At 49.3% G+C, this 21,543-nt stretch overlaps 1 protein-coding gene across 1 annotated transcript in view; it reads left to right on the top strand.

Annotated features, from left to right (window-relative positions):
• Window positions 1–3,727, top strand: part of LOC147097565 (C-type lectin domain family 4 member G-like) — a 70,830-nt gene extending 67,103 nt beyond the window's left edge. The window contains exon 8 of the mRNA XM_085971408.1: window positions 780–3,727. Coding sequence (XP_085827534.1) covers window positions 780–912 — 133 coding nt within the window. The 3' untranslated portion in view covers window positions 913–3,727. The remainder of the gene's footprint in view (window positions 1–779) is intronic.
• Window positions 3,728–21,543: the final 17,816 nt, after the last annotated feature.

Raw genomic sequence — 21,543 nt, 5'->3', positions numbered from 1 at the left:
GACGGTGCGGGAGTTAAAATCAAAGCGGGAGATTTGCCTCTGGTTTTCTGCCCCACCACCATCTTCCCATCGCTGGTTTAATAAGCAACTGAGGTGCCTACGTGACTCGGGCAGAGCCTCATGAATGCGTTGGTATCGGGCTGAGTTACGTCAATAAGACCCAAAGCCATGTTTACATTTTAACTTGGGTACAGGGAGAACAATCTTAAAAGTTTCTGACCACACTAAAGTAGCAGGTTTTGCAAACAGCGAGGAGGACAGAGAAAGACTTAGAGAGACAGGTTAGTGAAATAGGCTGGCCCTCATGCTGTGCCTGGCTATTTGAGGTCACTTTCTGCCTTTTCCCATTGCTTCCACACTTGAACAAACATCATTCCTGCAGTGTGGGAATGAAGCCTAGCCTGAGTAATTCAGAATGAACCGTTAATTGTTGATTAAGAAGCTTGGCTCTGTGTGTTAATCTGTCCACCATTTGGCCGTCAGTAGAACTTCATCTGTGAGAGGAAAGAAGAAGTCACCTTACATTAGTGCAGTGCACAAAATGGCAGCAACTTAATAAATGGATGTTTGTACCAGCTGATAGACACAGCAAATTCCCTGGCCATGTGTTGAATCATGATCGTACTGTTATAGAGGTTACAATGACTCTGTTAAATGTTGAACCATCGGTTTATTGTGGAAACTCTTGTGGCAGTGTGTACATTAGAAAGGGTCCTTGCATGAAACTTAGTGCCCAACAGTCCATTCATTGTGTTCTATTCATCTCTTTTCTCATTCAGGTTTTGGGCGAGTGGACAGCCCCATAGTAGCGAAGGTGAAGATGAAGACTGTGTCGTGGCCTCTGAAACTGGAGCATGGCATGATTGGCCGTGCAGTTCCAGACATACCTCCATCTGCGAAAAATCACCATAATGCTATTTTGCTTAACGTTACAGCCAGTGCTAAGTGGAAAGTGAATCTATTTTTAAATGTTCAGTACATGTACAATGGGCAAGCAGCCCTGAGCTGGTGTCGGTATGGTGGGTGTGTGACCAGGGCTATCCCTCCCTCCTCTCCTGATTGGAACTGTCCCAAAGCCCACTGGACACACTCAGTTTTACCCCTTTATCTTAGTCCAGCAATGTGAAGACCCACGTGGTAGAATGTCCCTATTGTCCTGTACTGTGGTGAACCAGATCCAGTTTTGCGGAATGTTGAAAAGTGCCAGTGCAGTGTTTGTACACCAGCGGGTTCTGCTTCCTCACATCCCTCCAGCTCAGGCCCATTGGAGCAAAGCTGCTCCGGGAATCTCAAACTCACAGTGCCACTTGGAAACCGTGCAATGCCTCCTCCTCCTGTGAGGGACGTCGTGGGTTTTCAACAGTTCCTGCTCTCTGCAGCACTCAGAGTGTAGATAGAAAAGCCAATGGCCCTGACTTCACTCAAATTAAATCACTCAATCACTCCATGCCGCCTCCCTGGCAAAAGAACCAGAGGCGACATGAGGAGACATTTTTTTACGCAGCGAGTTGTTGTGATCTGGACAGCACTGCCTGAAAGGGTTGCGGAAGCAGATTCAATAGTAACGTTCTAAAGCGAATTGGATAAATACTTCAAGGGAAAAAATTTACAGGGCTATGGGGAATGGGATTAATTGGACAGCTCTACCAAAGAGCCAGCACAGACACGATAGGCCAAACAGCCTCCTGTGCTGTATCATTCTATGATTGTATGATTCCATGAAATCTGATCCTAGACAGGCGAGCTGCCAGCCCAGCTCCATCCCCCTCCGAGTCTGCCCCCACACCTCCCCTTCGTCCCTCTGTCCCTCCCTGCTCCCCCTCTGCCCCACAACTTTCACTCCCTTCCACTCTACGTCCGTTCCTACCTCATCCTCCACCCCCACCTTCCACACCCCCAACTTCCCCTCCCCCTCCACCCCGACCCCACTTCTGTCCCACCTCCCCCTCATAGCTCCCCCTCTGCCCCAGCTCCCCCTCCACCTCCTCCCCACTTCCGCCCCATCTCCCCCTCCCAGCTCCCCCTCCACCCTCCACGCCCCACCTCCACCTGCCCTTCCTCCTCCCCCTCCACCACACCCCCCTACCCAGGGCTGGCTGCGTGTCGAAGGCTCTCGCGATTGGTCAGGCTGCGACTGGCGAGATGTATCGGGATACCCGACTAATGTCCCCAGCTCACCGTTTTAGAGCGAGTGAGGCCAGAGTTCCAATTCTGATCGAGCCACAGGGCACCGAGACCAGCACACAAACCAACCGCTTCCCCATTTTTGGCCAATTTCTCAGTCCTCTCTTTGCAGCTAATGGGCTCCGACCATATTAAAGGATCTGGCTGGTCCAATTTGAACCCTTAACCCTCAGACACACGGCAATGCTGTAAACATAAGGACATAAGAAATAGGAGCAGGAGTCGGCCATACGGCCCATCGAGCTTCTCCGCCATTCAAAAAGATCATGGCTGAACTTCTACCTCAACTCCATCTCCCCACACTATCCCCATATCCCTTGATTCCCTTAGTGCCCAAACATCTATCGATCTCAGTCTTGAATCTACTCATCGACTGGACATCCACAGCCCTCTGGGGTGGAGAATTCCAAAGATTCACAACCCTCTGAGTGAAGAAATTTCTCCTCATCTCAGTCCTAAATGGCCGACTCCTTATCCTGAGTCTATGCTCCCTTTTCTAGACTCCCCAGCCAGGGGAAACAGCCTCTCAGGATCTACCCTATCAACCCCCCTCAGAATCTTATACGTTTCCATGAGATCACCCCTCATTCTTCTAAACACCAGAGAATATAGACCCAATCTATTCAACCTCTCCTCATTGGACAAGCCTCTCATCCCAGGAATCAGAGTAGTGAACCTTCGTTGCACCACCTCTAAGGTGAGTATATCCTTGCTTAGGTAATGAGACCAAACCTGTACACAGTACTCCAGGGGTGGTCTCACCAAAGCCCTATATAATTGCAGCAAGACTTCCTAACTCTTATCGTGCTCTTACCCCTGCAATAAAGGCTAACATATCATTCAACTTCCCAATTGTTGCTGTACCTACATGTTAACTTTCTGTGATTTGTGTACAAGGACCCCCAAATCCCTCTGAATGCCAACATTTACTAGTCTCTTACCTTATAAAAAGTATTCTGCTTTTCCATTCTTCCTACCAAAGTGGATAATTTCACACTTCCCCAAAACAAAACAAAATGAAATCTGATCCCTTGTGACAGGTTAACGATCTGTCCAATTCCAGAACTTGCGAATCTACAATGATTCTCAGCAGTGGCTGGTGAGACACACCTGCCCATTGAGGCAGTGAGGTAGAGATTTGAGCAGATCCATGTCTCTATGTATGTAAATGCTAAGTCCAAGGGAGCTGTCAGACCTCTGTTTATGTGGGTTGAAGACACAAAGTCCAACCTCATTATAGAAATATTCAATATTGAGCACTGGGCAACGCATCACTCGTCCTGCCTGTGGCATTTACAATCATCTCATCAGGAATCCTGCAGTAAGACTCTCGCAGTTTGTCTTTGCCTTGAAGGTGTGTGAGCTGCTCGCCTGGTTTCTGGGAGACTACCTGGTAGCAGGGCCACCTCATTAGATTGATAGGTCTGTAACTGCAAGATTGTTTTCCAGTACATTAGGTATTATAATCTAGTGAAATCTGCTGCTTGCTCTAATCTTGTTTCTGGCAACCTTAATTCTTAATAAATGTGATTTTTATTTCTGAGTCTCATAGTCAATCAGTGTGTTGTTTATCAGCAGTCAGAGAGATCAGGAAAGAACAGTGAGATTCTTATTATTCCTAATGTCTATCTTAATGGTACAAGGGGTTTGTTGTTCACCCTGAGGCCTGCAGCACCAGAATAATTTGTGCAGTAGGTCATGTTTCAGTCCAGAGGGAGTAAGCGCTCACTGGGGAAATAGATTTTGAATTGGGTATGAGAAAAATGATCTCAAGTGAGATTGAATCAGAACAGAAATCACTTGCTGGCCGCTTTTGTGATTATGTTTCTTTTAAGGTGCATCATAGGAATGCTTTAAATCTGGTAACACTACAAGCGCACGAGCCTATTTTATGGTTGCAAGAATCCCCACAGTTCACTGACTTTCTGATTTAGTGGTTATTTTAAACGTTTATTTGTAGGTTGAGTTAGGAGTGGATAGTATGGGATATTTCAGCACAGATTAGGTCATGCGCAGCAAAGGAATTTGATGTAATTGTAAAATACTTTTGAAGGACAATAATTAATTTAAACAAAAAAGAAAGGATATAAGGTGAATGGTAACGCAATATAGATATAATTGTAAATTCAGTGATCCCGCAATCGTAGTGAAGCAAGGTGAAAGGGGTACAACACTGTAGCACTGTCTCCTCACTGGCAGTGTAGAATCCTTCAATTTACTGTACGCTAACCACAGTCTGATTCAGACGTTCAACATTTCCAAGTCTCTGGGGGAAAAATTCGGCACCTCAGCACCTCCCATTAGCGCCAGCAGATGGCACTAATGGGGCGCTAGCTCATTATCGCTGGGGCGAGGCGAATCCAACGCCGCATGTCAAATCCTGCCCCCTCCCCCCCTGTTAACAGTTATCGCCGGGAGCCTCAACGTCAGGTGGATTGTGACGTCAGTGAATGTGCAATACTCACTGACCACCCGATCTGCAAAATTGATTGTCGCCACCTACTTTAGAGCCTGCAGTAAACAGTGGCAGGGAGAGCTGGCATGAAGCACGAGGAAACCGGATCCAGGGAAGTTATTTAAAGGGATCATCAACAGGTGGCCATACCCTTTCAGGGAGGTTGTCCCAAAGAGTATATCATTGTCACAGTACTCCCACTGATGGATTGAGCTGTGATTTACTGAAACATTGCAAAATAGTAAAACAAAAACTACAATCTCTTCACATGTTTAGCAATCAAAATCAGACCAGAATATTTTGCATAATACAGTTTTTAAGGAGATTTTTTCAGTGTGCATTCTCTAAAGCACCTTGAATCACCCTGTATAAAGGAACCTCTGTGCACTTTCTCCACAGCCTCTTGTGCATCGACTTCAGTCTGTGGCAGTGAGCATGCTGTCTTACAGGGAGACGTGTGCCCGGGAGCATAGAGGCATAGCGTACAAAAGCAAGGATGTTATGGTGAACCTTTATAAATCACTGGTTAGACCCCAACTGGAGTATCGTGTTCAATTCGGGGCCTCACACTTTAGGGGGGAAATGAGGAAGGCACCAGGTGTATATGATGCCTCGTGGGATAGAAAGGGTTAATCTGGAGCCTTATTTCACATTAACCCAAGAGAGCAGGACAAGGAGACACGGGTACAAACTGGGAAATGGCAGGTTCAGGACTGACAACAGAAAGCCCTTCACACACAGAGTGAACAACACACAGTGGCCTCTGGGTAGGGAAGAGGAGGCAGGAACTCTGCAGTTAAATAGTGCGATAGGGGCGAGGTCATAGGTTCCAATGGAAGAGGTAGATGGGCTGAATGGCCTCCCTTGGCCATCATGATTTTTGTGATATCATAAAATGGACATGTCTAACACACCCATTTCAACGATCATCCTCGGTTCACACATGCCACCCATTACCTCAAATCACAGTCTCTTTGACCCATCCAGCCAGTTCCACTGCTTCGCCCCTTCCACCCCAAGCTCACGCAGCTCTTCCTCATCTGTTAACATCCCGTTGCCACCTGCCGTCAATGCTTTATTGGGAATTCTAAAACCATCCAGTGGGAATGACGTGTTAATCGAATCGCAGAAACTTACGACACAGAAGGAAGCCATTCGGCCCATCGTTTCTGTCCCAGCTGAAAACGAGCTATCCAGCCTAATCCCACTTTCCAGCTCTTGGTCCGTAGCCCTGTAGAATATAGAGTCATAGAGTTTAACAGCACAGAAAGAGGCCCTTCGGTCCATTGGGTCCGTGCCAGCCATCAAGCCCTCTCTATTCTAATCTCATTTTCCAGCACTTGGTCCATAGCCTTGTATGCTATGGCGTTTCAAGTGCTCATCTAAATGCTTCTTGAATGTTGTGAGGGTTCCTGCCTCTACCACCCTTTCAGGCAGTGAGTTCCAGATTCCAACCACCCACTGGGTGAAAAAAGCCCTCCTCAACCCGCCTCTAATTCTTCTACCAATTACTTTAAATCTATGCCGCCTGGTTACTGACCTCTCTGCTAAGGGAAATAGATCCTTCCTATCCACTCTATCTAGGCCCCTCATAATTTTATACACCTCAGTCAAGTCTCCCCTCAGTCTCCTCTGTTCCAAAGAAAACAACCCCAACCTATCCAATCTTTCCTCATAGCTAAAATTCTCCAGTCCTGGCAACATCCTCGTAAATCTCCTCTGTACTCTCTCTAGTGCAATCACATCCTTCATATAATGTGCTGGCCAGAACTGTACACAGCACTCTAGCTGTGGCCTAACTAGTGTTTTATACAGTTCGAGCATAACCTCCCTGCTCTTATATTCTATGCTCGGATATTAAAGGAAAGTATCCTGTATGCCTTCTGAACCACCTTACCTACCTGTCTGGCTACCTTCAGGGTCCTGTGGACGTGCATAAAGTCATAGAGGTATACAGCACAGATAGAGGCCCTTCGGCCCATCGTGTCTGCGCTGACCATCAATCACTGTCCAGTCTAATCCCATTTTCCAGCATTTGGTCCATAGCCAAGGCCCCTCTGTTCCTCTAAATTTCTCAGTATCCTACCATTTATTGTGCATTCCCTTGCCTTGTTAGCCCTCCCCAAATGCATTACCTCACACTTCTCCGGATTGAATTCCATTTGCCACTTTTCTGCCCACCTGACCAGTCCATTGATATCTTCCTGCCGCCTGCAGCTTTCTTCCTCACTATCAAACACACAGCCAATTTTTGTATCATCTGCAAACTTTTAATCATGCCCCTTACATTGAAGTCTAAAATCATTGATATGTACCACGAAAAGCAATGGATCTAGTACTGAGCCGTGCAGAACTCCACTGGAAACAGCCTTCCAGTCACAAAAACACCCGCTGTCCATTACCCTTTGCTTCCTGCCACTGAACCAGGGAGGGAGGAGGTTTTAGCGGGCTTAAAAGTAGACAAATCCCCAGGCCCAGACGAGATGTATCCCAGGCTGCTGTGTGAGGCAAGGGAGGAGATTGCAGGGGCTCTGACACAAATTTTCAGAACCTCTCTGGCCACAGGGAAGGTGCCAGAGGACTGGAGGACAGCTAACCTCAAGAAGGGTAGTAGGGATAAACCAGGGAATTACAGGCCAGTGAGCCTAACATCAGTGGTAGAGAAATTATTGGAAAAAATTCTGAGGGACAGAATTAATCTCCACTTGGAGAAGCAAGGATTAATCAAGGATAGTCAGCATGGCTTTGTCAGGGGGAGATCATGTCTAATAATTTGATTGCATTTTTCGAGGGGGTGACTAGGTGTGTGGATGAGGGTAGTGCAGTTGATGTAGTCTACATGGACTTCAGTAAGGCTTTTGACAAAGTCCCGCATGGGAGACTGGTCAAGAAGGTAAGTGCCCATGGGATCCAGGGTAATTTGGCACATTGGATCCAAAATTGGCTTAGTGGCAGGAGGCAGAGGGTGATGGTCGAAAGTTGTTTTTGTGACTGGATGCCTGTGTCCAGTGGTGTACCACAGGGATCGGTGCTGGGTCCTTTGCTGTTTGTAGCGTACATTACTGATTTAGATATGAATGTAGGAGGTATGATCAGTAAGTTCCCAGATGACACGAAAATTGGTGGTGTGGTAAATAGCGAGCAGGGAAGCCTTAGGCTACAGGACGATATAGACGGGTTGGTCAGATAGGCAGAACAGTGGCAAATGGAATTTAACCCTGAAAAGTGTGAGGTGATGCATTTTGGGAGTACAGGTAGACTATCCTTTATCCGAAAACCTCGGGACCAGCCGAGTTTCGGATAAAGGAGAATTTCGGATTTCAGAAGGTGGGTCGGCGGGGGGTCGTGCGCACGACTTACGCTGACGCTCAGCGTAAGTCAGTCGGGGTCGGCGGGGGTCGGGGCCGGCGGGGTACGCGGGGGGGTCGGCGGTTGTCGGGGCCGGCCTGGTCCGCGGGGGGGTAGGCAGTTGTCGGGGCTGGCGGGGTCGGCGGTTGTCGGGGCCGGTGGGGTCCGCGGGGGGGTCAGCGGTTGTCGGGGCTGGCGGGGTCGGCGGTTGTCGGGGCCGGCGGGGTCCGCGGGGGGTGTCGGCGGGGGGTCGTGCACACGACTTACCCTTTATCCGAACTTCCGCAACCGGAACCCTCTAAAAACCGAAGGTTTTTTCGTTCAGCGTAAGTCGTACGCACGACTTACGCTGAACGAAAAATCCTTCGGTTTTTAGAGGGTTTCGGTTTTCGGAAGTCCGGATAAAGGGTAGTCTACCTGTACTAACAAGGCAAGGGAATACACAATGATTGGTAGGATCCTAGGGAGGACAGAGGATCAGAGGGACCTTGGTGTGCATGTATATAGATCCCTGAAGGCAGCAGGACAGGTAGATAAGGTGGTTAAAAAGGCATATGGGATACTTGCCTTCATTAGCCGAGGCATAGAATATAAGAGCAGAGAGGTTATGATGGAGCTGTACAAAACGCTAGTTAGGCTACAGCTGGAATACTGTGTGCAGTTCTGGTCGCCACACTGTAGGAAGGATGTGATTGCATTGGAGAGGGTGCAGAGGAGATTCATCAGGATGTTACCTGGGCTGGAGCGCTTCAGCTATGAAGAGAGACTGGTCAGGCTGGGGTTGTTTTCCTTAGAGCAGAGAAGGCTGAGGGGGGACCGGATTGAGGTGTACAAAATTATGAGGGGCATAGATAGGGTAGATAGAAAGGAACTTTTCCCCTTGGTAGAGGGGTCAATAACCAGGGGGCATAGTTTCAAGGTAAGGGGCAGGAGGTTTAGAGGGGATTTGAGGAAAATCTAGAACTCACTGCCTGAAAGGGTGGCAAAGGTAGGAACCCTCACAACATTCAAGAAGCATTTAGATGAGCACTTGAAACACCATAGCATACAAGGCTATGGACCAAGTGCTGGAAAATGGGATTAGAATAGAGAGGGCTTGATGGCTGGTGCGGACACGATTGGCCGAAGAGCCTCTTTCTGTGCTGTATAAGTGTATGACTCTATGGCCTAGAAATTCGGTATAGCCGCGTTTGGGGCGCTACAGCTGGGCGGTCGCAAAACTTTGCGCCCGGCGCAACTTAGCGCCACCTTCGCCGATATTCAGTTGCATCACCCCAAGAGGTTGCTGCAGCGCTAAAGCAGGCGATGCACGAGTATTATAAGGCGCTAAGCCAGCGATCCGGGGCGCTACCACCGAGGGCGGGCGCAGCGCAAGTGCGGCGAGTTATTGATTGAAGGTTGACAGTCAGGTGCCGGTCAGCACTTAAAGGGGGAGGGTGGAATTGTTTGGCTGCCACGCCCTGCACACTGCAGCCCTGAGGGAAGGCCGGAACAGTACTAATTCATTTGCTCCACACCCAGGAGAATGGAGAAGCCAAGGGAGAGAGCGCAGCGCTTTGGCGAGGGTGACCGGAGGCTGCTGGTTGGCGCAGTTGAGCGCAGGCGCCATGTTCTGTTCCCTGAAGGTGGCAGGAGGCCGCTGCCCTCTGAATATCGGAAAGCCTGGAGGGAGGTGGCAAGCAGGGTCGCCTCCAACAGCGTGGTTCCCAGGACTCCCCTCCAATGCCGTAAAAAATTCAACGACCTCACTCGGCTTGTCAAGGTGAGATCCCTTTCCAGTATCTTCCTCATCCCTGCATGTGTTCCTCAGTTGATGGCCAAAGGGACATGAAAGCCCTACTGCCCAGCCCTCATCCAGCAGCTATGGGACTGTCATGAAAAGCACTTCCATATTCAGGAGTTTATACACTGTCAGGGCTCTTCCACCATGGGAGGCTGTGCAGGCAAGATCAGGGCTTCACACTGTCAGGGCTATTCCACCACGGGAGGCTGTGCAGGCAAGATCAGGGCTTCACACTGTCAGGGCTATTCTACCATGGGAGGCTGTGCGGGCAAGATCAAGTCAAGGCTTCACACTGTCAGGGCTATTCCACCATGGGAGGCTGTGCAGGCAAGATCAGGGCTTCACACTGTACTTAGAGGCCGTCCTCTCTATTGCAGGGCAAGCTGGCGCACAACAGGAGACAGCAGCGCCAGACCGGGGGAGGCCGTCCAGACATTAAGCAGCACAACGACCTAGAGCTGCGAGTGGAGCAGATCATGGCAGGCTGGCTGATTGGCCCCGTCGCGACTGGAGATGCCGACCCGGTTCTGGGCACCAATGGCAAGGTCCTCACCTTTTTGACCTCTCTCTTTCCACCTGTGCCTCACGCCAGCATCCTTTGCCACTATCGAACCAATGCAGTGCATAGCAGCACTCATGCCTCCCTCGCTGCCGTCATGTCCTCACTCTAAAGCAACTCTTGTGCCTTCCTGCTTTCAGATGGTGACTCGCCAGGTGAGGAGGCGGCCCCTCAAGCTGGCACAGTGTCGGAGTCAGACCTAGTGGAGGAGGAAGAGGAAGCCGCCCCATCAGGGACACCCTCGGCCGAAGCAGCCCATGGCCATGCTGGGGACATGTCTTCCCTGGAGGGGAGCAGGGGGGAAGTGTCAGAGGAGAGTGATGCTCCGGGGACCAGCGGGCTGCAGCAATGCGGGAGGGGTGGGGAAGCTCGGCGGCCTTCTCCCCGGAGGGAGAGTGTGGCCTCCAGTCCTGCTACAGTGAGCGCAGAGGAGGTGCGGCTCCTTGCGGAAATGGGCGCACAGGCTGAGCACAGGCACACTGAGCTCATGGCTGCAGTGGCAATGATGCCTGACTCCATAGAGTCACTGGCAAGGAGTGTGCAGGAATTCAGGGCAGCACAGGCCAGGAGTCTGCAGGACTTCGCGGCAGCACAGGTGGCCTCCAGCTAAGTGCTCAGTCGTGCCGTGCATTCACTGGCTGGTGTCATCCAGACACAGACTAGGACCACATGGGAACTAACTGCTGCCACACTCGCTGGCTTGGCCAGGCATCGCCGGGGCACTCGCCGCGCCGCAGCAGCCCAGCAGTCTGTGCTTCAGCAGATTTCTGCGCATGCTGCAGTGCTGGCCCGTGCGAGTGCCAGTGAATCAGCTGACCAGGGAGTGCCTGTGCTCTGTCAGGTTGGCAGCATTCCTGCAGCCAACACTGTCACTCCTCCACTGCAGCTGCCACCACCTGTAGGACAGACTGCTGCCGCCCAAGCTGAGTTGGAGCAGTCCGCAGCCGGGCCCTCCAGGCCCAGAGCTGGTCCAGGCCAACCCCCAAGGGCATCTGCTGTCTCACCAACTAACCCTCAGCAGCCTTCCCCCAGCCTTGCTACAGCTGCTGGGGTCCCATTGAGGAGGAGCTGCAGGGCGGGTAGGGACCATGCCCTGAAGCAAGACGGATCACCCTCGCAGGTTAAAAAGTAGAAGGTCTGGCCAATTTTGTTGTTTTTCATAAACAGGCCAAGACTGGTGTATTTCTTTTTTATAAACAGGCCAAGACTGGTGTATTTATTTTTTAGAAACAGGCCGAGACTGGCGTTTTTGTTTTTTATATAAAGGCCGAGACTGGTGTGTTTTTGTTTGGGGGGTTTCTCTGAATTAGTTTGTCATGCGGGAAGGGCACAGAGTTATAAGAGTAAAAAATGTTCTTTAATCACACTGTCCATGTTTGCTTTTGGAAGTATTGGTTGCCTTGATCAGCTGAGGGCTTGCGGAGCGGCTACATTCTTCTTCCTTCATTGACACAAGCCATTCCCTGAGAGGGAGCCTAGAACCGAGTTGCAATAAGCTGCAGACGGACGGCCCTTGCACTTTCTGCCTCCCTCCCATCCTGGTCCTCCTCCTTCTCCTCCTCCTCTGGTGGTCCTCCAATGTCTGCTGGCAGTGGCTGAGTCCTGCAGATAGCCAGGTTGTGCAGCATGCAGCACACGACAACGAAATGGGAGACTCGCTCAGGCGAGTACTGTCGGGCTCCCCCGGAACGATCCAGACAGCGGAACCGTTGCTTGAGCACGCCGATTGTGTGCTCAATGATGTTCCTGGTTGCTTGATGGCTGTCATTGTATCGCTGTTCTGCAGGAGTGCTGGGCGCACGGAGCGGGGTCATCAGCCAGGTGCACAAAGGATAGCCTTTGTCCCCGAGAAGCCATCCTCATGGGTGAGGCTGGGCCTGGAAAAGGTCTGCCACAGAAGTCTGGCACAGGATGAAGGCATCGTGGCTGCTGCCTGGAAAGCAGGCATTGACAGCTAGTATGAGCTGCCTGTGGTCACACACCAACTGCACGTTGAGCGAATGGTAGCCCTTCCGGTTGCGGTAATCCTCGGCATTCTCCAGAGGTGCCCGCAAAGCCATATGCATGCAGTCAATGGAGCCCTGCACCATGTGGAAGTTCGCTAATGCTGCAAATCCCATTGCATGCTCTTGCTGCTTGTCGAGGGTCATGGGGAAGGAGATGAACTGACGTCTCCTTCTGAAAAGGGCATTGGTCACCTGGCGGATGCAGCAATGTACCGCGAACTGGGAGATGTTGGAAATGTCCCCAGTAGCAGATTGGAAGGAGCTGGTGGCATAGAAGTTGAGAGCCACTGTCATCTTCACTGCCACCAACAGAGACGTCCTGCTCCTCAGCTGTGGCTGCAGATCTCTCTGAAGCAGGTGGCACATCTCTGTGACCACCTCCCTTCTGAATTGCAGCCTCTGAACACACTGCTTCTCAGACATGTTCAGATATGAGAACTGCTGGCGGTGTACCCTGGGTGGGTAAGGCCTCCTGTGCCGATGCCTGTTGGCCCTTCTCCGTCTGGCCATGACTGGCAGTCTCTCACGGCGTCTCTGAGCCCTCTGAATGCAATGCAGTAAGCCAACTTTTGCACCCATTACAGTCCCCATTAGATGTATCGAATTAATGCTATGGCACTGAAAGTTAATTACAAGTGCAAAGCTCTGGCCTGAAGCCAGAAGTACCTGAGCGAGTGTTGATTCAAACCAGAAAGCTCTCTCCCTTTGTCTCTCTCCAAATATCAGTGTCTCACAAAGAAGGAGTGGAGCAAACTGGCTGACATTTATACTGCAGGAGGAGTCCCCTTTAATTAGCGCCCCCCGTGCCCCGCAGTGACTGGGAACCGTTCCCCTTTACCAGTCGCTGGGGGCACCAGACGCACAATAGGGCGGCGCCACTGAATTTCCGGTTCGGGTTGCACAAAGGGCGTTGCACCATGAAATGACGTCAGGATCTGCGCTCGCAGCTGAGCGCGCGCAAAGATTTTGCACCGCCGCTAAATCGTTACTGAATTTCGCGAGAGGCGCAGATCGCACCGCGCCCGGTCGCTAGTCACTTAGCGCCCCACTTCTCGCCCTCTTATGGCGCTAGCGGCTGGCGCAACCAACTGAATTTCTAGGCCTATGACTCTAACCAATTTTGGATCCAACTTGCCACTTCCCATTGGATCCCATGGGCTTTTACTTTTCTGACCAGTCTGCCATGTGGAACCTTGTCAAAAGCCTCACTAAAATCCATGTAGATTACGTCTAATGCGATACCCCCATCGACCCTACTTGTTACCTCCTGAAAAAATTCATTCAAGTTAGTCAGGCACGACCTTTCCCTAACAAATCCACGCTGACTGTCCTTGATTAATCCGTGCCTTTCTAAAAGATGATTAATACTGTCCCTCAGAATTCTTCCCAATAATTTGTCCACCACCGAGGTTAGGCTGACTGGCCTGTAATTACTCGATCCATTCCTTTCTCCCTTTTTAAACAATGGTACAATTTTAGCAGTCCTCCGGCACCTCACATGTAGCCAGAGAGGATTGGAAAATGATGGTCAGCCCCTTTGCTGTTTCCTCTCTTGTTTCTCTTAACAGCCTGGGATACATTTCAACTGGGCCTGGTGATTTATCTACTTTCAAAGATGCTAAACCCCTTAATATTTCCTCTCTCACTATGTTATCTCATCTAATATTTCATACTCCTGCTCCTTAACTATAATGTTTGCATCCTCCTTCTCTTTATTGAAGACAGATGCAAAGGGCTGGATTTTATCAATGGAGGCGAGTAGGAGGTGGGACTCCCACTTTTGGGATTGTAGTCCCGCCTCCATCGAGTTGTGGCCAACCCACTCGATTTTCCCTTGATTGATCTTGTTGAGCCCGCTCAGCAGGCTCAGCAGGCCAATTAAGGGCCACCCGGTGATGTCACAGATTGACATTTCATCCGTCAAGAGCTTTTGACAGATGAAATATCAGCGTTTGACAGCTCTTTGAAGCTGTCAAACACTGACAATCTGTACTCTAAGTTAATTCCTTCCTCTCAGGCTGGTTTAGAGATCTCCCCGGAACAGAAAGCAGAATGCTGCAACTTTTGACAGCTCGCGGCCATTCTGCTTTCTGTGCTGGTGAGATGAGGGACTCCCGAGACCTGAAGGAAGGAAGCTTGCATTAGTAAGTAAAGGTAAGTAAAACTTATTTAAACACTTTACGCACACCAAACACACTTATCTCTGCACTCATGCACCCATCACTCACCTGAACACCAGACATCTCGAACCCTCCAAGTCCTTCAGCCCGACGGTCCGCCTCGCTAACTTGGCGTGGTTTGGAGCCGTCGGGCAGCCCACACTTCAGGGATAAAAATAGGGATTAGGCTAAAAACTGCCCGTTAACAGGCAATTAATTGGCACTAATCCCCTTCCCACCTCGGGGAGGCGGCTCCCAGCACATGTCAGGTACCCACCTCCTGGGAAACAGGCATGGAGGCGGGTTGGGGGTGGGATAGGTTCGTGCCCCCCGATTTCATGATTTTAACACCCCACACGCCTCCATTCCTGCCTCCATGGCCCTGGGAAATTCTAGCCCAAAGTATTCATTAAGAACCAAACCCACGTCTTCCGCTTCAGCACACAGGTTACCTTTTTTGGTCTCTAATAGGCCCGACTCTTTCTTTAGTTATCCTCTTGCTCGATGTATTTATAAAACATCTTTGGGCTTTCCTTGATTTTACTTGCCAATATTATTTACGCCCTCTCTTTGCTTTCCTAATTAGCTTTTTAATTCCACCCCTGCACTTCCTATACTCCTCTAGGCTTTCTGCAGTATTTAGCTCTCGGTATCTGACATAAGCTTTCCTTTTTTTGCCTTATCCTACCCTGTATACCCCTTGACATCCAGAGGGCTCTAGATTTGGGAGTCCCAACCTTTTTCTTTGAGGGAAGGTATTTGCTTTGAACCCTCACTATCTCCTCCTTGAATGCCTCCCACTGCTCTGACACTATTTTACCTTCAAGTAGCTGTTTCCAGTCCACTTTTGCTAAATCACATCTCAGTTTAGTAAAATTGGCCTTTTCCCAATTGAGAACTTTTACTCCTAGTCTATCTTAGCCCTTTTCCATAAATACGCTAAATCTAACTGAATTTTGATCACTACCACCAAAATGGTCTCGCACTGATACCCCTTCCACCTGCCCTGCTTCATTCCATAAAACCAAGTCGAGAACCACGCCCTCCTTGTTGGGCTCACTACGTACTGGTTAAAAAAGGTCTCCTGACTGTATTTTAAGAATTCTGCGTCCTCTATACCTTTTACACTAATTCTATCCCAGTTAATATTGGGGTAGTTGAAATCCCTGACTATTACTGCACTATTGTTCTTGCAGTTCTCAGAAATGTATCTACATATTTACTCTTCTATCTCCCTCTGACTATTTGGGGTCTATAGTACACTCCCAGCAGTGTGTTCTTCAGTTCAACCCATACGGCCTCTTGTGATGATCCTTCTAACATATCATCCCTCCTCACAGCTGTAATTGTTTCTTTAAACAATATTATGACCCCCCTCCTTTTTTATCCCTCTCTCTATCTCGTTTGAAAATCCTGTAACCAGGAATGTTGAGCTGCCATTCCTGCCCTTCTTTCAGCCATGTCTCAGTAATAGCTATGATATCATACTTCCAAGTGTCTATCTGTGCCCTTAGCTCATCTGCCTTATTCCCTATACTCCTTGCATTGAAGTATATATCATTAAGCACTGCCAAACTCTTCTGGTGTCTATTTTCTAGCCTTTGTTTCCTCTGCCTTCCAAACTCACTTACTAATTTTCTGCCTTCCATTTCCAGCTTTGCTTCTCTCCCTTCTGAATCTCCTCTCAGGTCCCCATCCCCCTGCCAAGCTAGTTTAAACCCTCCCCAACAGCACTAGCAAACCGCCCCACGAGGATATTGTTTCAGGTCCTGTTGAGGTGCACCCCATCTGGCTTTTACAGGTCCCATGTCCCCCAGAACTGGTCCCAATGCCTCAGGAATCTAAAGCCCTCCCTCCTGCACCAGCTCTCCAATCACGCATTCATCTGCTCTATCATCCTATTTCTGCTCTCACTTGCGCGTGGCACTGGGAGTAATCCAGAGATTACTACATTTGAGGTTCTGCTTATTAATCCCTTTCCTAGCTCCCTAAAATCTGTCTGCAGGACCTCATCCCTCTTTCTACTACGCCATTGGCACCAATATGGACTACGACATCTGGCTGTTCACCCTCCCCACCTCAGAATGTCCTACAGCCGCTCAGTGAGATCCTAGATACTGGCACCAGGGAGGCAACATATTATCCTGGAGTCATGTGTGTGGCGGAATAAAGAACTGTCTGTTCCCCTAACTATTGAATCCCCTATCACTATTGCTTTTCTGAACTTCCTCCTCCTCCCCTACACAGCTGAGCCACCCATGGTGCCGTGGCCTTGGCTCTGGCTGTACTCCCCAGAGAAACCAGCTTCCTCACCAGTATTCAGATCTGAAGATGGAGATGAGAGCAAGATGCACTCAGAGGGCTCCTGAACTACTTGTCCTCCTTGTCTGTCTGGCAGTCTCCCATTCAGACTCTGCCTACAAACTCTTAAGCTGCGGGGTGACCACCTCCTGAGACATGCTGTCAACGTTGCTCTCAGCCTCGCGGATGCACTGCAATGGCGCTCGCCACTGCTCGTGCTCCGAAACCCAGAGCTCCAGCTCCTCCAGCTGACAACACGTCCTGGAAACGTGGTTGTCCAGGACATAAGAAGAATTCCCACGTGGGATAGGATGTGCATTCGACAGGACTGAGGTGCCCTGCATTCCTCTATTTAATGGACAACTAACTAAACTTTTTATTTTAACCCACTGCCCTAAATTATAGAGAAAAAGGAAAATTATTTACTCAAGTTTAACAAGAACCATTGAGATACCAAACACAAAGGGGGAGAAATTCAGTTGGCTGCGCCACCCGTTAGCGCCTTAAGAGGGCGCTAAGTGGGTCGTAAGCCAACTGGCGCCCGGGCGCGGCACTGTCCACGCCTCCCGCTAAATTCCACGGGACGCTATTGGTGGCGCTAGCTGTTAGCGCTGCGCCACTACCGATGATGTCATCGGTATGCGCAGCGCCCCGCTAACGCCCCAGCCGTGATTTGGAAGCGCCCCTTGACTTACCGCCAGACGCTATGTCCGACCGGTTCAGGGGGGCCTACCTGTGGCCAGGGAGGTGCAAATTAAAGGTGTGGGGCGGCCATTTTTGTTGTTGGCCACCTGCCAACACCTGCCTGCGCACCCCCCCCCCCCCCCGCAGAGTGCTGGCTGCGTTCCAAGAGCCCGGCACTTCTCCTCGGTGCTGGGCTCTTTTGCCGGCACTCGCGATCCTCGGGGGCCCAGCTGGGCCCCAGATTGCGCTGCACAAGGCCCCTCCCCTTTAAGAAGGGGAGGAAGGCCTGCAATACCACAGCACGACATGCCGCAGCGTGTGGCACTGCGGTACGTTGCGCCACGATATTCAGTCGCAGTGCCCCCAAGAGGGATGCGGGGCGCTCAATTTCCGGTGGGCGGCCGCGAATGCTTCCTGGGTGCTACTTTTAGCGCCCTGGCGAGGCTGGTGCCCCAAACGGGCCTACACTCAATTTCTCCCCCAAAGAATCTAAATATTAGATATCTAGATACTTAGCTTAGAGTCCTCAGGTTCTGTGGCTCCACTCCTCCTTTTGAGATTCCACTGAAGTTTGTGGTGTCTGTAACCCATTATACTGCACAGAGGAATTAAACATCACCTGAAATAATTCTCTTTCTTGGCACACTTATTGTACCCAATAGCAGTCCAGGGAGCTGAAGGCCACTTTCACTCATGGGCTCCTACCGACAGTGAATATCTACAAATCCAAAGAAATCTGTATAAAAGCCCTCGGTCTGAGAGCACGTTTAGGGCAGGAATTCCTGACAGACCCCTCAAGGTCCTCAGTTCAGGGCATTGCCAGTTACACCCATCATCTAAAAACAGAGGTGCTAAAATATCTTGGTGCCCATCAGAAAATAGTAACAGTTGTGGTTTTTCAGAGAAACACTGAAAGCGCAGCAAGAGGAAGTGTGAGTGTCAAAAAGTTCCATTTCTCTAACAGCCTCTCACACATTCTTCAAAGACAAGATTATCATCCAACTAATAACATGAAGCTAGACGACGATTATCAAAATATCGCCGATCTTTTTCCTGATCGACTAAGAGGAGACAGAGGAAAACAGGAAGAGTTGAAGCCAGGTACACATCAGTGATCTGATCATTATTGTAGTTTATTCAGTTTGAGTTAATTAGCTCGAATTCATTAAAACCTTCAGATCTGTTAACAACAGTGTAAAGGTCATTTCTTGTTGGTTCAGAGAACATGTTGTCAGGACATTCCACTACTTCAGAAAACTGTTGGGTTTTAGATCTGAACAGTGAAATAAAGCAGTGGGATCAGAAACCACCCCCCCGTGACCATCCCTTTAACTGATGGTGTTCTTGGCTCACACTGAAATCTGCGAGGAAGGTGATGATGTAAAGATGCTGGATGAGGGATGGTGAAATGTTGAAGAAATGGCAAGGGCGAGGTGTGAGATGAACGAATGGTCTTTATTCCTTGTACCCTGCAGATTACCTGAGTAAATGATATTTTGTGCCTGTTGTTTGTAACTGTCCATAACTTGCGCCACTTCAGTTTCCTGCCCAGTTTAGATCTCTAACCTGCTGTTGATGAATGTTCTTGAATTGAAGAAATGTGTGTTCGAGAGGCCCAATGGTGCAAAGTTTAAAAAATTCCAGTGTTGACAACATCACTCGGCTCCTCTGCCTCTTCTCCAGGTCCAAATGAGAAAAGGTTTGGAGCCTTTTTCACAAGACGGTTCCCTCTAATCCTTTCAGTGATGACTTTCACTTACACTTTGCAGAACCTGGAGTCCGATCAGCAGAGGCTGTCCGAGAAAAATGGTCACCTCTGGTCATCTACATTCTCCTGGGTCTCTCCATCCTGCTGTCTGTAGTGATTCTTGGCACTGCAGTTATACTGCGTAAGTTTTGTGATATTTTAAACTATGGAACTTACTGTTGTGAATTCTGCAATGAGAGTTAACAAAGCTAATTCAGAGCTGTGCATCAATTAGCATGCATTAATAATGTAGGTATCGGGACAGAATTTGCTGAAACAATATCTGTGTGAAAGACGCACGCCATTATTAATGTACAAATCGGCCGACATCTTGTGGCGAGGAAGAGATACCCTGAATTATGAATCGCCCCAAGTTGCTGGACGATTTGTGCCGCTCCGCCGTTAGCCTCGCGAAAACGGTATCTCGCCCTTAACCTCCTCATGAGCTTCCTGAAGTTTCTGCATCTGCACATTAATTGTCCATTAAACTCTGTTCAGAAAATTAAGTCTAGTAATTAACAATGCGATTATTGTTAATGAGTGCCAGTCAACCTCCCTGGCCCAGAAAGTGAACAATTAAACTGTGAATCCTCATTCCTTCAGGTAATGAAATGTTTTTGGAGATTTTACGAATGTTAAATTTAAAATTTAAATGTTTTTTCTTATTTTTCCTTCCTGTCTCTTTCTTCTCTATCCAATCTATTGTTGGCATTGAATTCACCCTCTTCTCAGTCATTCCTAGTTCATTTTCAATCCTTAAATCTCATTGGTTAAGGAGATAGACTGTTGGTCCCATCGTTCACTAAGGTCTCAGATGTCCCGTTGCCCTCGCCGCGCCGCTGTGAGCTCGAACTTCCAGCAAGTTACGGAGCAAAAAACCTTTGAGCTGAAGGAGGCAGGAAAAATCTAACTAATGGCGCTGCCGCGAGATGCCTCACTCCAGCCAGATTTGGCCCAATATTAATTCAGTAGTGGGACTGGGGATCAGTAATAGTAAAGGTGATCCTACTCGACAGTGTGGGGCAGGACACATAACAACACCTTATAGTAAATACAGGCTCACTGATTAACAGCGAATTGGACACATCTTTACACTCCTGGGGAGGGGTTGGAGTTCCTTACTGCATTAGAGAAAAGACACACACATATTAGGGGGACTTTTACCTCCGTCTGCCCGGCAGTAACTGGACAGAATGGGAGTTAAAATCCAAGCAGTAAACTTCCTGATCTTTCACTGGCCTGCGGACATCTCAAGGCTGCTGTTTTCTTGGGCAGTTGAGGCTCTTTGACTCAGGCGGGAGCCTCATGAATAAATGTAATTCGGAGTCCTGTGATGTACAAAAGAACCCAAAGCTATTTTAATAGCTGACTGGACGGAGCCTGTGTTCAGTAGAACTGTTAAGGCAAGAAGCAGAGGCCACGTGAGCCGCCTAGACTAATCCCACTCCTGCTCGCTCCTCGCACTCTTTAATCTGCCTCTTTTTCAAGCAACTGTCTAATTGACTTTTTAATTACAAGGGTGTAAATTCTGATCTGTGGGAATGTGGAGAACTGCAATGTGACTGGTGATTGTTATTAGTGTGGAGCCCAGGTCCGCAGAATTTCCACCCCTTTCAGCTCCCCTGGGAAACTGCTCAATTGAGGGGCTGCCCCACTTAGACCTGCCCCGTTACATCGCAACGACTGGGGGCATGCCCAGGAATTCTGCCCATGGAGTCCCTGATAGACCCAGTGTCAGGCACGCTGCTGAGAACGAGCGAGGGTCCAGTGTGTCCTGGAGAAGTTCCATGAATAATGAACACAGAGGTGATTGATCCTGAAAGGACCGATTACCTTCACTGAGTTAACCCTCTGTTCCCTGAGGGGCAGGTCAGCAATTTCAAACACTTATCTTTGGATTTGGGCCTCTGTGCCCCATCATGAAATTTAAGGGAGCCACGCCAACATCCACCTCCTCCGTGAGGCGAACACCTCCATTGGAGAACTACAGCTGTCTGTGCCCAGCTTGGATATCCCAATAACCCCCATCCACAGGATTTGGGAGAGGATCAAGGAGACAGAAAAAGAGCAGCGAGAAGTCCCGCCCCAATGTATTTCTGTCCCCTCAACAGGGTCATTGGAAACTTTGGGCTAAGGACTTTAGTCTCCATTCCCTTGTGTGTTTTCCATGTCACTCCAGACCCAAGCCCATTACTTCTATCTCCATTTTTTTCTCTTGGCTCCTCTCTTCTCTCCTGTCTACTCCCCTTCCTATCACCCAGTCATGTCACCTTTCATTGATCAAATCACAATTCCTACTCCAACCCAGCCTACTCTC

The sequence above is a fragment of the Somniosus microcephalus genome, chromosome 31 (assembly GCF_052327205.1).
Source record: "Somniosus microcephalus isolate GS21.2 chromosome 31, FLI_Smic_1.0, whole genome shotgun sequence".
NCBI lineage: Eukaryota > Metazoa > Chordata > Chondrichthyes > Squaliformes > Somniosidae > Somniosus > Somniosus microcephalus.
The sequence above is the reverse complement of the archived record's forward strand: the minus strand, read 5'-3'. Positions and strand labels throughout refer to the sequence as shown.